At 38.4% G+C, this 17,621-nt stretch overlaps 1 protein-coding gene across 1 annotated transcript in view; it reads right to left on the bottom strand.

The window, feature by feature from the left end:
* Positions 1 to 11,916, bottom strand: part of ELOVL4 (ELOVL fatty acid elongase 4) — a 32,431-nt gene extending 20,515 nt beyond the window's left edge. Inside the window, exon 1 of the mRNA XM_042939219.1 lies at positions 11,552 to 11,916. Coding sequence (XP_042795153.1) covers positions 11,552 to 11,651 — 100 coding nt within the window. The 5' untranslated portion in view covers positions 11,652 to 11,916. The remainder of the gene's footprint in view (positions 1 to 11,551) is intronic.
* Positions 11,917 to 17,621: the final 5,705 nt, after the last annotated feature.

Genomic DNA, 17,621 nt, shown 5'->3' on the forward strand with positions numbered 1-17,621 from the left:
GAGACAAATGATAAAATCTCCCACAGAGAGCAGATGCACAGAGGGGGATTCAGACACTGCAAAGGAGAAAAGACAATAACACAGATGAGGTGAGTGAATCATTGTGTGTTGCAAGCTGGAAGACTGATTCCTTTGAGGTTTAACTTGAAAGGATTAGTACTAGAAGGAGAAGATCCAAGGAAAGTCAGTTCACTCACTTGGGAAAAGGGAATAATAATAATTTATTCTTTTCAATAAATACAGCCCAAAGGAATATGAGGATTAAATGTGATAATACATATAAAGCATTAGACATAGTGCCTGGAACTTAGTAAGCATCCAATAAATGTTTGCTATTATTAGTAGACAGTAAAACAGTACTTGTTGGATGAATAGGAAGCTTATACTGCCTTAGGAAAAAGTCGCTCTTGTAGGAAGGTGAAAGGTCCCAGCTTGATTAGGTCCCAGCTCCATTACTTTCCAGCTGTTTTGCTGGTGTTGTTTTAAGAATTTAGCTTTTCAAAAAAAAATGTTAATTGAGTTTTGAGAAAGAGAGAGAGAGCAGAAGCGGGAGAGGAGGACAGAGGATCAAAGTGGGCTCTGCACTGACATCAGTGAGCCCAATGTGGGGCTCAAACTCACAAACCACAAGATCATGACCTGAGTCAAAGTCATATGTTTAACTGCTGAGCCACCCAGGTGACCCCAAGCTGTGTAGTTTTAAGTCTGTTTCTTCATCATATAATGATTAAATAATACCTACCTTATAGGGATGCTATGAACATTAAATAAGGTGTATAAAACACATACTACAGCATTTTACAAGTCCATAAGGGTCTTATTCTAGAAGCTCAATAAATAGCAGTAAGTTTCACTATGTGCAGATGACATCTAAATCCATGGTTGAAATATATATATATATATATATATACACACACATATATATACATATACACACATGTGTGTGTATATATATATACATATATATATATATATATATATACACACACACATATTTATATATACTTATGTATATATTTGACCCTCAAACATCATGGGTTTAAACCACGAGTCCACTTCAATTCGCAAGTTATTTTCAATAAATACAGTACAGAACTGTAAATGTATTTTCCTTATGATCTTCTTAATATGATCTTCTTAATAACATTTCTTTTCTCTAACTTTCTTTATAATTAAGAATACAATATGTAATACATATAACACAAAGTACATTAATCAACTATTTATGTTATGGTGAGGTTTCTGGTCAATAGTAGGCTATAGGAAGTTAAGTTTTTGGGGAATCAAAGGTTATACATGGATTTTTGACTGTGCAGGGGGCAGCATTTCTTAACCCCTGAATTATTTAAGAGTCAGTTGTGTATTTTTCCCCCAGACCTCTTAATTGCCTCAAATCCCCCCACCTTTTGGCATTGTTTCCCTTTCCCTACAAACTGGCTCTTATGAATATGTCTTCATATATATGTATTTGATATGAAAGAATGACACCTCACATCCTGGAAGCCAAGATAAAATGCAGCTAAGTGGTTTCCTTCTTGCTGCATTTTCACATTTTGCTTGACTTCTCAGAAAAGTAGTCATAAAACTTCCTCCCTGTGCTAATCTGGAAGTTCAAAGTCCAAACATCCCCCTTAGTGCCACTAATGATCTTAAGGATTTAAGGAAACTGAAATGGTATTTCCTTTTAGCAAAAAAACAAAACAAAACAAACAAAAACACTGAAAATACCATTGAAGTGTGTGTATGTTTTAATGGGAACTGTGACCATAATCTTCTCTTGCTAACAGTTCTATATGCTGAATATCCAATGGGTAATTTACTGTTGGTCCTGAATTTATTTCTTTTCACTAATTACCAATAGTTTCACATTCTTAGACTGTGAAATTTAGCAAACATTTTCATAATTCACTTTGAATATATTTTTTTATTTTTAAAGAGAGCACGTGTGGTAGAGGAAGAGAGAATCCCAAGCAGGCTCCATGCCTGGACCCGCCTCCTGCCTCCTGCCTGCCCCCCCACCCCCGCCATCCCACCATGACATCACAAGCTGAGCCGAAACCAAGAGTTGGATGCTCAACCAACTGAGCCACCCAGAAGCCCCTGAATATACTTTTTTATAGTTCTAGCCACTCCACCATATAGAAGTCAACTTTATCTTCTCAGGCTAAATACTTATGTTGTTTATATTTTACATATATATAATTTAAATATATAAATCTATATAAATATCAGTTTTTAGTTTAATCTCATACAACAGCCTTACAGTACTTTTGAGTATTTCAGATGTTTTTCTTTAGATTGCCTCTGGCGGTATTACAACTTTGTTCAGATTTAGTATTCTAAGTAGTGACAGTACATAGATAAGATAGATAGCAGTATAAGATCAAGTAAAGTAGGTCAGAGGTTTGATTATTGCTTTCCTGCTTGGCTAGTGTGATGGGAGACAAGAGCACTAGGCTAAGAGACAAAACATCCTATTAATACCCATTTTTGCTACAGCGTTCATCCACAAGTGATTTAACTTCTATGACTCTCAGAGACTTCTAAACATATGAAAATAATAATGCCTACCAGTCCCATCTTCCAAGGTTGTAAAGTTCTTGCTAAAATTGTAAAATAAAATACAAAGGCAAGGTTGTCTTTCTCGTTATTTGCTACTTTCTAGCCATTTGGGTACTGCTCTTTAGGCAACACCTATGCATTCCCTTTTTAAAGCCATTTTATTGTAAGCTGAAAAAATAAAACAATAAAAACTTAAAGAATAAAATAGATATTTATTTATTTAAAAAAAAATTTTTTTTTTTACGTTTATTTTTGAGACAGAGAGCATGAACGGGGGAGGGTCAGAGAGAGAGGGAGACACAGAATCTGAAACAGGCTCCAGGCTCTGAGCTGTCAGCACGGAGCTCGATGCGGGGCTCGAACTCACGGACTGCGAGATCATGACCTGAGCCGAAGTCGGTCGCCCAACCGACTGAGCCACCCAGGCGCCCCGAATAAAATAGATATTTAGTTTAACAACAAAATGAATTTATGTGAGGAGAGCAGAGAAATTACAATTTTGAACATGCAAACCATGGTGAACCACAGGAAAGTCCTAAGAACAAAGGAGGAGAGCATCCTTTTTTTTTTTTGTAATTTGTTTTTTCTAACGTTTATTTATTATCGAGAGACAGAGAGACACAGAGCATGAGCAAGGGAGGGGCCAAGAGATGGAGAGACACAGAATCCAAAGCAGGCTCCAGGCTCCAAGCTGTCAGCACAGAGCCCGACGCGGGGCTCGAACTCACAAACTGCAAGCTCATGACCTGAGCCGAAATCGGACTGAGCCATCCAGGTGCCCCGAGAGGATCCTTTTAATAGAGGGGAAAAAACAAGTTGGTAGAGGTTGTTAAGAATGGTCCATGGGAAGAGGGTGAGAGTTCAGGGCTGTGGCAACTTCTCATTGGCTGGGTTGCTGCTGGCCAAGGAGAAAATCTTCCTCCTGCTAGGGTATTAAAGTAAGCCTCTTCTTGTCTGTGGGAGTATATAAAGTAGGCTGTGACAAATGGTACATGCCTGAGAGTTCTCCCTTCACGACTTCCCAATTCCATTTTTAATGAGGTTTTCCTTTATACATTTTCACAGAATCAACTGTTGTACCACTGAACACTGAAGAAAGATCATTTCTACAGGTGCTATATTAATTTTATAATATATGAATTTTTTAAATTGTGGTGAAAATACATAACAAAATTGACTTAATCGTTTTTAAGTGTACAGTTTAATGATATTAAGTATATTCACAGTGTTGTACAACCAATCTCCAGAACTTTCTCACCTTGCAAAACTGAAACTCTCTACCTATTAAACAACTCCCCATCTTTCCCTCCTCTTAGGCCATGGCAATCAACACTGTACTTTCTGTTTCTTTGAATTAGACCACTTCAGAGAGCTTATATAAGTGGAATCATCAATATTTGTTTTTGTGACTGGTTTTTTTCACTTAGCATAATGTCTTCAGGGCTCACCCTTTTATTGCATACATCGGATTTCCTTCTCTTTTAAGGCTAAATAACATTCCCTTGTATGTACACACTACATTTTGTTTATCCATTCATTCACCAATGGACATCTTCCACCTCTTGGCTATTGTGAATAATGCTGCCATGAACATAGGTGTGCAAAACTATATGAACTTGTTTAACAATACATAATTGTGCCTTAGTTTTTATTTAATAAATAAAAATGAAAAGAAAGCTTATTCCTTTGAATGCTCCAGTTCAAAATCACAATGCCTATCTGTGATTACACCTAACAGTGAGTAACTGATTCCTTCAGTGGATTAATGCATTTGCCTTTCAAATTCCAAGATTTGTAGTCTAATTTAAATGTAATCAAAATATATTGACAGGTATTTAAAAATGACAATATTCTATGGGAAAAAATAACAAAATTAAGAGTTTTTAAAATTCACATTTGGTTAAGGACATATTTACAACAAAATTATTTAATTTTTTTGTTTACCCCATATACTAAGACCTACATATTTGTAGCAATTTTACAAAAATTTTAAGCCATACCTTCAAATTTTAGAAATGCTCATAAAGTGCCTATAACTGAAAATCTTTTGTAACGACATATGATAAAATTTTGCATTTTCTGTAGGAAAGAATGTAAAGTAAGATTAAGTTTAGACTATTTAAGCCATCACTTTAGGAGTTATTATGAGAATTCAATAAAGTGGCCTTAAGAGATGATACTGTTTCAACCATCTCATGGTACAGGTAGAAATATGAAACACAAAGAATCATGAACTTGCCCCAAACCACATAACAAGCCATCCTCAGAAGTCATATATTACATAATAAATGTAACACATAATTGTATATATTGTATATAATGTACAATAAACTAATTATTTAATCTTATTGCTATTAGCTTTGACAATATAGGCAACTCTTGATATTCAAGAAATATCTAGATGATTAAATAGGTACAGTAAAATGGCAACAAACAGTGCTATGTCAAAGCAGGTACTTAAATATCTGTATCCCTTTGTTTTTCTATTCCTTTACCTACTTCTTATGGAGCAGATAAGAAAGTAAAAAAGATTAAATATGAATCTATTGTTATTTTTACTATCTTAGCAACACTAATAACAGGTTTGTTGGAAAAGATTAAAATTATTGCATAGAGTGAGGTTTTTAAATTACCGATCAATGTATGTTTATAGGAAATTGCTTGACCTATTTAAATAATTTTTTTTAATTGCATATATATCCAGAATTTAAGAGCTGGGTGAGACCTTAGAGATGACCTGATTCAACTCTCTCAATTTACCGATGAAAAAAGTTGAGATTGGAAAGAGGGACCTGTCCAAAGTCTCCCAACTAATTAGTAAGACTAAAGCATTGGTCATCTAAATCCCAGTCCAGTCCACGCTGCCCTCCTCACTTCCACATTCATCATGATACTTCCACATAGATAGGAAGAAAGAATTACATCTGATTTCAGATCTCTCAAAAGTAACAGTTTTGTGCTAATAAATGATTTAATGGTTTGATTCCTTCACTAAATTTAGTCAACATCAATTGAATATGGCTAATTTATGATAAAGGTCATTAAAAAAACTTTATATAATTTACTGTGGCACCAAACATTATTAGTATTTAGCAACAGAATGTATCACTATTTGAAAATACGCTAGATTAAGGGGGTCATCTCTTGACACGTATCAAATCAACAAATACAAGGATACTCCCTAGTGTTGGGGAGAAAAATACAAAGAGGTGAAAGGGTAAATAATAATGAAGGTTAAGACGGTTCAAGAAAATAGAGTTACAGAAGGAATGGCACAAGGAAATGCATGAGCAATTGCTAACAGGAATGGGATCAGATGAAGGAATGAACTGCTCCAAGGGTACCAAGGCCAAGAAAGGCTTTGTGAAAGAGGGCAATTGAGCTGGGTTCTACTGCAGTGCTCCTGGAGAGGTAGAGAGGAGAAAGGGCAGCAAAGGCAAAGGGAACAGTGTACTGAGAAACAAAGACAGACATGGGCATGATTTACTCAAGAGGGAGTTATCCAAGTTGGCTAGAGCTACAGGTCTGTGGGTGAGGAAATACTACAGGCTGACGAGACTGAAAAGGAAACTTGGAAATCTGGTTTCGAAAGTCCATTGTATTTCCTCCCTTCTCTTTTCTAAAAGTCAAAACTCTGGTGAGTTTTAAAAATATATTAGAATTCATTCTCATTCTAAGGGAAAATAAAACAATAGCGCCTTGGTTTTTTTTATTTTTTTATTTTTTTATTTAAAAAAAATTTTTTTTAACATTTATTTGTTTTTGAGACAGAGAGAGACAGAGCATGAACGGGGGAGGGGCAGAGAGAGAGGGAGACACAGAATCGGAAGCAGGCTCCAGGCTCCGAGCCATTAGCCCAGAGCCCGACGCAGGCTCAAACTCACAGACCGTGAGATCATGACCTGAGTTGAAGTCGAAAGCTTAACTGACTGAGCCACCTAGGTGCCCTAGTGCCTTAATTTTTAAAAGGAAAAATGTCCAAATCATGAAAAGGAAAAAAGAGCCATCTAAAGTGAGAAAAGAGTCTGCTCTGTTATAGAATCCTTCTCTATGTGCTTATATGTCTAATTTGAAATAATAAATGACTCAATAAATCCAAAATAATACTTAGGTTAGTAATATTAAATCACTCACTAATGACATTATCATACGACTTGAGAAAAAAAAAATCTAACAAATTCAATTTTAAAAGGATAACCAACTTTTTTGTGGCTCACAAAAGCACTGTCTGACATAATTACCTATGTAATTCGTAAAACCTCATCTTCCTAAGCCAAAATATCTAACTGTATAAAACTGTCCCGACACCAGTTTTAGAATTTGCATTGTTTTACCCTCCTGTAATTTCATCTGTGATTGGATGTTCTGCTATGAGGCTGTTGCGGAATGGACAAGAGTAGCAGACATTAAAGTCTAAGAGTCTACCACCAAAACAAGAACAAAAACAAAAAAATCCTAAAATGGTGTGGACCTTTTAGAAGCTTCAGGGAGGTTATGAGAGAGAAGGATAGCTCTAGGACCTCACTGAAAACACTAGCTAAGGGAGATCTCATGTTAGGAGCTGGTGATGTCCCACATATTTATCTTTAATTAGCTGCCTGGAATTTAGAATGCCTTTTCTCAAAGAAACATCAAAAATGGTAACTAGGCTTGCAGGCTAGGCCAAACAAACAAACAAAACATACTTTAGACAATAACAAAGATTAAAGACTATACATTAACTGTGACAAATAATAAAACTAATATAAATATATTGTAACATGTTTAAAACACATGCTAGCATGTGGGCCTAGCACTCCCAGGGACAGACCTTTTACCCCAGCTTATATGAGCTGAGTTAAATGTCCCCTCTCACACACCCCCAGTTTTAGCAAATCAGGATGACTCACTGACCCTAAAACACATTCTCAGTTCCATGAATTTTTAGTCTTTGAAGCCCTTCTCCTTAGTCTACCTATACAAATACTCTCTGACAATATTCACATCAACTCCACATGGTGACAGCTGAAATATTCTAAAAATAGGGCTTGTATATTCTTCTTACAACTCAAGACCGTACTGCAGGTAAAAGAAGTAAAGATAAGAATAGTAAAGAAGGACTTTTCTGACTTTCCTAGGCACCAGCTAGGCCTAAATCTGACAGATCACAGAATCACAGATCATGCCTTCAAAGGACCCTTTGGATTCCCAAGGTGGAATAGCCATGACTTCATAAGCTGCATGGGTGCAGTGACCAAGTGTCCTCATTCTTTCTCCAGAGCCCAGAACTATGCCTACACATGGTAAGGAGAAAAGAATAAATCATTATACAAGCCTTGCTTCCAAATTTCATCATCATCCTACAAGAGTCTTCCTTCCTCCTGTACCACTCATCCTCCTCTCCCTTCTGCCCCTCCAAAAATAAGCAGGCCCTTTATGCTCTAAGTTTAACTCCCAAGTAAACACAAATTTTGCATCAAAATATGGGCTACTATTATCTGTAAACAGAGAGGAATGCCAACCACCTCCACTCCCCGCCCCCCTCCCCACCACTACCAATACGTACTCCATGAACAATGGCTGTTTAAAAACATGCTGCCAAAAAGAAATATGGCAGTTCAGGAGACAGCTGGCCTTATTGCAGGCATGCTGGCTACTAACTCTGTAGGATATTTCTATGCTATATTCAGTTACACAAAAGGCTACTAATAAGCATTTATTTTAATAAACAAATACAATAGATATTGTAGATAATTTGGGTATTTATAAGTTGGAGAATACTAAGATTCACCAGGTTTAAAATTTTACATACAACTTTGATTTTATATACTTTGAGCCTAGTATCCCAGTCCTAATAATTTTAATGTACTCATAAAGTAAAAGAACATTAGGAAAAAAAGTTCAATAACATCAGAATACCTACTCCCCTGCCACCAACTAGTATAAAGTTCTACAGCAGTCTATACTTTCCTGTGTAATATGCACCGAGATTAACTCATTGTTCAAAATCTCTAAAAATATAATATAGGGAAGTAGAGAATTATTTTTGTTGTTTTTCCTAAAGTACAGCTTTTTCAAAGTTTCAATACTAATGTATAAAGTGTTAACAGCTGGGGCTCCTGGGTGGCTCAGTTGGTTGAGCATCAGACTTCAGCTTAGGTCATGATCTCACAGCTCATGAGTTTGAGCCCCGCATCGGGCTCCCTCTCTGTCCCTAACCCACTCACATTCTGTCTCTGTCTCTCTCAAAAATAAACAAACATTAAAAAAAATCTTCAGTGCTAACAATTATAGTAAAAGTAACATTATCTGTGTTAATACTCTATGGGTCATATTCTATATTTGCTAGACATGTGCCTTTGAAAAGCCCAGTTTTTATACATTGCTTTGAGCATCACCGTATGTTTTATTAAATAGTACCATTTGATATAATAGCACAAAATGATATTTTTCCAGAAACCGTTTGCCCTAGGGCAAAAGATCTCTTGCATCACCAAATATACTCTACAAATCTGTAACTATTCTTGTTATGACAGTCCAAAGCAGATACACTCAATTACACTTAGGTAGAAACTTCAGTGGAGAGAAATATTTAATGGACTAATAAAACGGAGATAGAAGCATGTAACTACAGTCTGGGAATGAAAGCACTCAAGGGCACAGAGCCTAGTTCGTATCTTGCTCTCTGAATAATCTGTGTCCTTTCATCACTCACCTCTATTTCTCAAGACCATCTTTTCTCTCCACCCATTTTTATTTCTCCCTCTTTCCAAACATCTGACTCATCAACTTTTATTCAGCTTCATCTAATAAGCTACTCTTCTACTTTGAAACTCCTTCACTCAGATTTTCATGAAATTATAGCAAGAGGAAATCCTTGTGGAGAGCAGTGTGAAGTTGTGAAAGAAAGGTAGCACGGAGAGCATAGGATAGGGGGTGAAAGGAAATGGGACACCATGGGGTTCAGGTCTGTCCTGCCTGCATCTAAAAAAATATTTCTCCTCACAGCAGAAAGGCAGAACAAACTATATCCCACTAAGCCTCTAAGTTGGTTTAAGAAATACCATCTACCTACAGCAGGTAGCTCATTACAGAAAGCAAGGAAGCAGTCTCAGGTTTCGTAAGTGGATAGCCAGGGCATGGGTGAATACCTTCCCTCTAACTTGCTAGTGAGAGGTCACTTGTGTTCCAGTGGCTACTCTCACTTCTCAGACTTGGTCTACAATATTATCTTATATGCCCTTCACAGGCTAGTAGCAAGTTTTCACATGAAGCAACTGCACAAAATTTCCTATCTTTTTCATATTTTTTACAGCAGCATCATTAGGAAGGAATTAACCAACACAGAAAGGTGTATTCTACCTTTGCACTCAGTTTTTGTTTCTGAGACTCGAGAAGTAAGAAAGCTCTGAGATAGGAAGGGAATAATAGACAGGAATGAGAACTTCTGGGTGTGGCTCTGGCTGAATTGAGATTGGAGGACCTTGACGATGTCTGTACTCTAAAGTATGCAAAGTACAATTATCTGCCAAAGCTGATGTTCAGCTCTGCACAATTGTGTAATGGGAAACCCTGATGCAATGCTTAAATAACCAAAATCAGAGATGAAGGGATGGGTACATCTTTCCCAGCTCTCGTAGGTACAGGGTAACCTCAGTGTAACAGCACATAGAAGATTTAAAGAAAGACTCCATTAAAAACTGCCTTTTAACCATTTCCAACTGCAAGGGCTAATTAAAACAGCTTATTTACCAGTGCCAAACATGAGATTCCTAGCTGAAGAAGTTAAAGCCACATCAATGTTGAAGAATCATTTTGTCTCACACAGAAATAGTTCCAGCACACATTTTTCTTTACAAAATGTATCCCACATATTGTACTGTAATCACGCTGTAACCACGGTTCCATTTACTCTGACAACAAATACAAAACTACAGGAATATATTTTCATTTCTAGGGAAAGGAGGCAGAGTCATAATGTGTAAGGTTACTCTCCTCCACTGCTGGAGATGCAGTGCCACACTGCAAAAGGACTAGAAAATTATAAATCATAAGATCATTTCTAAAATCCTGTTAGGCTAATTTTTTTGTAATTTCAAAAACTTTTAAATGCTTTAAAACCAAAAGCAACTGAAGCAAATTAAGAAAATCAATGGCAAAATGTAAAAATAACATAATAGCCCAACTGCTCCCACTAGAAGAGCTGCATAAATCCACCAATAGACGATCCCTGTCAAACTACAACCGCTAAGGGGAAAAAGTTTGCTAATTTAAGAAAATTGTATACATGCAGGCTGCTGGGACGACCTCTAGGTGCTGCTGTAGAGAGACCCCCTTCCTAAAGACTTATTTCTTTCCGGGTATTTTAGCCTCCCCCACCCCCTAACTGCACTGCACTGCGCAAAGCCATTATAGACAATCACTTCAAACATATTTGCTGCTGAAAAAGCCTCAGAAACTAACATCCTGCAAGGTTCAAGAGGACAAACAATGGCTTTTTACTTTTTGTTCCAAATTATGGTATAGATGGATGAGTTAGACTAAACACTAGAAGGTTTAGCAGATTGTGTCAATGCAACCAGGAGGCCGAAGAGACGCAAAAAAAAGACAGCTACCACTGAAGCTCTCCTCCTTCCCCCAGCCATCTCTACAAAAGGACTATTATTAGTAAATGTTAAAACCAATCCTGTGCATAAGTTAAAACTTCCAGACGAGACTGGGAGATGTGGGAGTACAGGGTGGAGTGGTTCCTGCGACGAGCTCTTAGCAGCCCAGGCTCCATCTGATATGTCAGCCCCAGCATCCGAGAAGCTGACGAGAGATGGAAGCTCAGAGGAAAACCCTGCGAGCGTCGCGGGGGGAGGGGGAGGCCTTAACGTTCGGATCAGATTAACCAGTGCCAGACCGCGGTCCCCGCGCCCCGCATCTCCTCTGATCCGCAGCATCCCAAAAGCCGCAGGGAGCGAGGGACTGCAGGGCCGGACGAAGACGGGGCAGCCAGCCGCTTTACCTGTGATGGACCAGGTCCAGCGGTAGAACTCCACGGTGTCGTTCAACGCCGTGGACACCACGTTGAGGACACTGCCCGGCTCCGAGTCCAAGAGCCCCATCGCGGCTGTAAGCGGGCGCCGGCGGCAGCGGGAGGAGAAAGCGGAGACACCGCGGGCGGGTTGACCCCGGAGGCGACGGCCGACGGAGTGAGAGGCAGCCGGGGACCCCTCTAACGGCGGCGGCCCAGCTGCGTCTTCTCCTCCTCCTCGGGGCGCCGCGGAGGTAGGGTTGCGGCGGCTGCGCCGACTAGCCGGGCGGAGGAGAAGGTACCGTCCAGGTTCCCAGGAGAAAGAGGAGGAGGAGATCCCGCCGTGAGCTCCAGGCGCAGCACCAGTCTGCCGCCTCGCTCCGCCGCCGCTCCAATCCCCTCGGCCCGAGTCACGTGGCCGCGCGCGGGGCGGAGGGGCCGCCGCCCCTCCTCCCGCCCGCGCTGCTGGGACTCTTGCGCAGGGATGCTGCGGTCGTGGGGTGGTGAGAGCCAGGTCCGCGCAGGCGCGCGCCGCCCCGCACCTCTCGCCGTGCGGGAGCAAGACACCTGGGCCCTTTTGAGCTGTCTGTCTTCCCACCGCCCACCCCGCGAGTCTCCTTAAGGCTCCTTCTCGGTCTCGGTCGTCAGGAGGAGGGTACGCCGCCTTCCCACGGGTGACCTCGCTTCCTCCCCGATACATCTTAGGAAACAAGACAGGGAAGAATGGGCGTTTTGTGAGCAAGGATGAGGTAGGCGAGGTGCTTTGGTCCTTACCTGTCATTCACTTCTATTTCCTTTAGGTTCGGTTTTTTCACCCCTACTAGCACATGCCTGTCCTGACAAGAGAAATGCACAAGTTATCCCTCTAAGTTAGTGAAGTGATATTTGTCTTCCAAGCTACACTGATGGAGATTGGACTTTGGGGTCTACTCACTAACCAATTTACAAATAATTTGAATGAATGCTTGCATGTGTTTTGTAGACTCTTTTATTATACCTGGAATAATCAAAGCAATATAATTGTGTTAAATAAGGTCATTATGGCTTCAGACAAGAGGGAGGACGGAGAGAGCCCTTACTGTTAGAGAAGTCCTCTTGGACCTGAAGAAGTTGAGGTGAATGTAAAAGGATAATTGCTCAGGAGACAAAGGACAATCTAGGGGAAAGAGGAAAATATTAATTTTTTATTTTAAAAGTTGTTTAGATGGTAAGGTGGGAGCCAACGGTATAATATACCCCTGAAAAGTAGCAAGTATAATCTACATACAGTTCTTAATTTGATAGTTTCTGACGTCAGCAAGACCTTTGAGAATAAACTTCTCACCTACTTGTTACTTAAACATGTCACCTACTCTTTGTTTAACCTTTTCTCCAGTTGTTGGTTTAGGATGCTCCATTTAAACCACTGAGTCAAGTGTGTGATTGCTTCTGCTCTTTGGCACTGTTAAAATAAAAGGAATGCTGTTTTTTAGCATATTTGGATAATTTATTTGTTTTCCAGTTGATTTGGTTATATATTCTTTGACTTTATTTTATCTTGGCAACATCCTAGAGGATAAGAATTATTTTTAGTTCCTCATTGAGGACCTAACCCAGTGCTATAAATAATAACTAATGAATGTTTATGATGATGTCAACATTATAACATACTTATTTCAGAACATAAAGACTATTATAAGTGGCAGGAGATTTAGGGAGAGAAGAGGTAATTAAATGTAATTGATTTATTATATCAAGCAACCACAGTCTTAATGGTGTATTCTTGAAATTAACCAAATAAAATGTAATTTATCAAATATATTTACCAGATTAAAGTTTTTGGATTGAAATTATGGTTTCTCAAGTCTTAACCCCAAAGTTATGTGTATCATACAGAATTTAGTAGATATCTATATACACACAGTCAAGCTGTAATACCTGAAGAGTAGATAAGGATCAGTGATCTACTCTATGTACTTTGATGATCTAGTGAAGTTCAGATTAGTTTGACCTTCACCTAGAAAATTGATTACTACTTCTATATAGTGAAATCCTGGATACTTTTTATGGAGAACAGATCCCCATCCTCACCCACATTCACACACACAAAACTTCATTCAGCATCTTAGTTGTTTAATGCAGTGTGAACTTGTTATAACAGCTTCAAGTATTTTTCTAGCCTCTCTGTAGTAGAGGCCAATTTAAGCCCCTCTATTCACTAGGGGGCGCCTGTCACATACAAGAAAATCCTAGACAAGTGATGACAAAAAGTCAGGAGTGGCACTTACACTTCCTTCACAGTACCGAGAAGAGTAGTATGTTTATTTGCATTTATGAGCTGTCTAATCATACAGCAAGAAAAGTACCCTAGAACTTACCCACTCTGGAGCTCCATTACCCAGTATAGAGACTAATAGTCCAGTACATACTCAATTTGCAAAGGGAAGGAGACCTGCATGTTCATTCACCTAGAGTGACAACCATCTAACCAAGATCTTGGTGGCATCGTGACAGAACAAAATCAAATATATGCATCCACAGTATCTGCAAAATTTTGAGGCCTAGAGTTATTTGTTGTGGATTGAATACAAATAAGATGTAGTTATCTACAAAAAATTGAGAGGGGATATGATTATCATAAAAATTGATTTTATATAAAATAGTAAAATATTTTAACATTTCTTACAGCCCATGCAGAGTTAACAACATAAATCAAGCTGTCCATTTTTTCCCTAGTGTTTCTGCCTTTCCACATTGTCAATATCATTAGCAACGTGTGCTTTCAAAAAAAAAAAGTGAACCTAGGAATCTGTCGAATCAGGAGTGAAAGCATGTAGTTTGATGAAGAATCATAGAAAGGCCTTAAATGTTACATAAGTAAATTGTAGATAATACTTACAGAAAATGGAGAAACTCATTGGTAATAAAGTTGACCCTTGAACAACACAGGTTTGAACTATGTGGGTCTACTTATACATGGATTTTTTCTCATAAGAATCTAGGAAAAACTTTTGGAGATTTGCAACAATATGAAAAACTCACAGATGAACCACATAATCTAGAAATATCAAAAAAATAAAATTAGGTGTGTCATGAATGTGTACAATATATGTAGATACTAATCTATTTTATCATTTGCTATCATAAAATATAGCATATCTATTATAAAAAGTTAAAACTTATCAAAACTTACCCACACAAACATTTATAGACCATACAAGGCATGATTCACAGTTGAGAGAAATGTAAACAAGTGTAAAGATACAATACTAAGTCATAACTGCATGAAATTAACTGTAGTACATACTGTACTATTGTGATAATTTCATAGCCCCTTCCTGTTATTGTGGTGAGCTCAAGTGTTGCCAGTATCCACTTAAAACACTGTGTGAGGGGCACCTGTGTGGCTCAGTCAGTTGAGCATCCAACCCTTGATTTCAGCTCAGGTCATGATCCCAGCTCAGGTTGTGGGATAGAGCTCTGCATCAGGACTAAGCATGGAGCCTGCTTAAGATTCTCTCCCTCTCCCCCTCTGCTTCTCTCTCTCTCTCTCTCAAATAAAATTTTTTAAATACACACTGTATGATACTGATCCTCTCTGTATGAATGATATGTCTCTCCAGTAAACTGGGAACCACAGTGATAAGTGATCTCTCCTGGATCTCACATATTTTTCATCATGTTTAGTGCAAGCCTTGAATGAGACCTATACAAAGTGTCACTAGTGATGCTGGGAGTGCTCCCAAGAAGCAGAGAAAAGTCACGACATTACAAGAAAAAGGTGAATTGCTTGATATGTACCATAGATTGAGATCTGCAGCTGCAGATGCCTGCTGTTTCAAGACAAATGAATCTAGTGTAAGGACCGTTGTCAAAAAAAAAAAAAAAAATAAATAAATAAAAGGACAAGTCATGAAGCTGTTGCTACAGTTCTGCCAGCAGGTGCAGAAACCTTGAACTTTTTGCAAACTGCCTTTTTATCTCATACTGAAAATGCAGCTTTTATGTGGGTTCTGGATTGCTATAAAAAAGGCATAATTATAGACTCTAATATTTGAAAAAAAAGTGAAGTTATTATATGACAACTTAAAGCAAAAGGAAGGTGAAGCGTGTGATGCTAGAGAATTTAATGCCAGTGAAGGATGGTTTGATAATTTTAAAAAAGAAGTTTGGCTACTAATGTCAAGTTAACAGGAGAAGCAACTTCTGCCAATCAAGAGGCAGCATATGAGTTCCCAGACACCATTAAGAAATCATTGAGGAGAAAGGATATCTGCCTAAACCGGTTTTTAATGCAGATAGAAGTGCCCTATTCTGTAATAAAATGCCACAAAAGACATTTATTAGAAAGAAAGAGAAGTGAGCACCAGGTTGAAGGCAAGAAGGGAAAGTCACCTGTACTGTTTTATGCAAATACGGTCAGGTTTATGATCAGGACTGCTCTTATCTATAAAGCTGCTAATCCCTTAGCCTTGAAGGGAAAAGATAAACACCAGCTGCCAGGTTTTTGTTTGTACAACAAGACGGCCTGGACAACAAGAACACTTTTTCTGGATTGGTCCCCTCAATAGTTTGTCCCTGAAGTCAGGAAGGATCTTGCCTTTGGGGATTGCCTTTTAAAGTTCTTTTGATATTGGACAATGCCTCTGGCCACCCAGAACCCAGTGATTTCAACACCAAAAGTGTTAAAATGGTCTACTTGCCCCCAAACACAATGTCTCTAATTCAGCCTCTAGATTAGGGGGTCATAAGGACCTTTAAGGCTCATTACACATGGTACTCTGTGGAAAGGGTTGTTAATGCACGATGAAAGTAAGGAAGGATGCCATCATGGTTATAGAAAAAACTGGAAACCATCAAGCCTGAATTTATGCTCCTCACTGAATTTATGCCTTGTAATCATTACCAATCTGATAGGCAAATATTATTTCATTGTTGCTTAATGTTTTATCATGTTAATTGTCATTTTAGCTTATTTTGAGAACCATCTATTTGCATTCTCTGGCTATTTTTTGTCTATTAGTTGTGTCTATTTTTTTATGGATATATATAAGATTTTATGTAACAAAATTAATAAGTTTATCTGCTATACATGTTGCCAGTATATTTTCCCAGTTTATTTGTCTTTTACTGGATTTGTTGTAATAATTTTTAACTGGGCATATTGGAGACTGGAAATAAGTTAGGTGTACCTACCAACACCTCCCCCAGAATTATGTATCAGAGGGGTGCCTGTCTGGCTCAGTTGCCAGAGTATGTGACTCTTAATCTTGAGGTCATGGGTTCAAGCCCTATGCCAGGTGTAGAAATTACTTAAATAAATAAACTTAAAACAAAGAATTATGTGACAGAACGTCTTGTGATCATTTTCAAACTGTATAACCCCTGGAAGTTCTGATTCACACTTTTAGGAGCATATGCTGCTCCCTTCCCAAGAATCTCAACTATAAATAGCTTGCACTGGATAATCATCATTTTTGGGTCATCTAGTATGTACAACCAGTCTTTCCTTTTTATGGTTAATGCCACTGATTCAATCTTCCTTCACATAGCCATCCGTTAAAGCCATGTAGCCACACTTCAAGGCAGCACTCAAGGATGTAGTGATAAATCTGCCAAACCATGCCAGCTCTTCCAGGCTTGATTACACTGAGAAAAGTTCTGTCACTCTCACTTGAATATTGTCTGGGTTCCCAGTTCCTTCATTTACTATATCCTAGAACACCTCCATCTTCACCAGTGATACAAACCTTGACCAAGAAATCTGATAGTAAATGGAAAGTGTTAAGGATAGTTCCTCTTCACCATGCTTTTGTCTTGCCATTACTAACAGTCAGTCTGGTTTCATTGTAAGAAAAGACCAGGGGGTTCCTAAGAGGAAATTAATTAATCATTATAAAGGAAAGAAACTGTATTTCAAGGACTTAGTATAAAAATCTGACCCTTGGTTCCAGGCCAATGTTTAGCTAATTCCAGAAGCCATCTTTCATGAGCCATTCTGATATTCTGTGAATGCCTTAAGGAAAATGACTGTGTATGAATTTAAAGACATTTTCTAGTAATTAGCTGCAATGTTTTGGGC

Source organism: Panthera leo, chromosome B2 (assembly GCF_018350215.1).
Source record: "Panthera leo isolate Ple1 chromosome B2, P.leo_Ple1_pat1.1, whole genome shotgun sequence".
NCBI classification, from domain to species: domain Eukaryota; kingdom Metazoa; phylum Chordata; class Mammalia; order Carnivora; family Felidae; genus Panthera; species Panthera leo.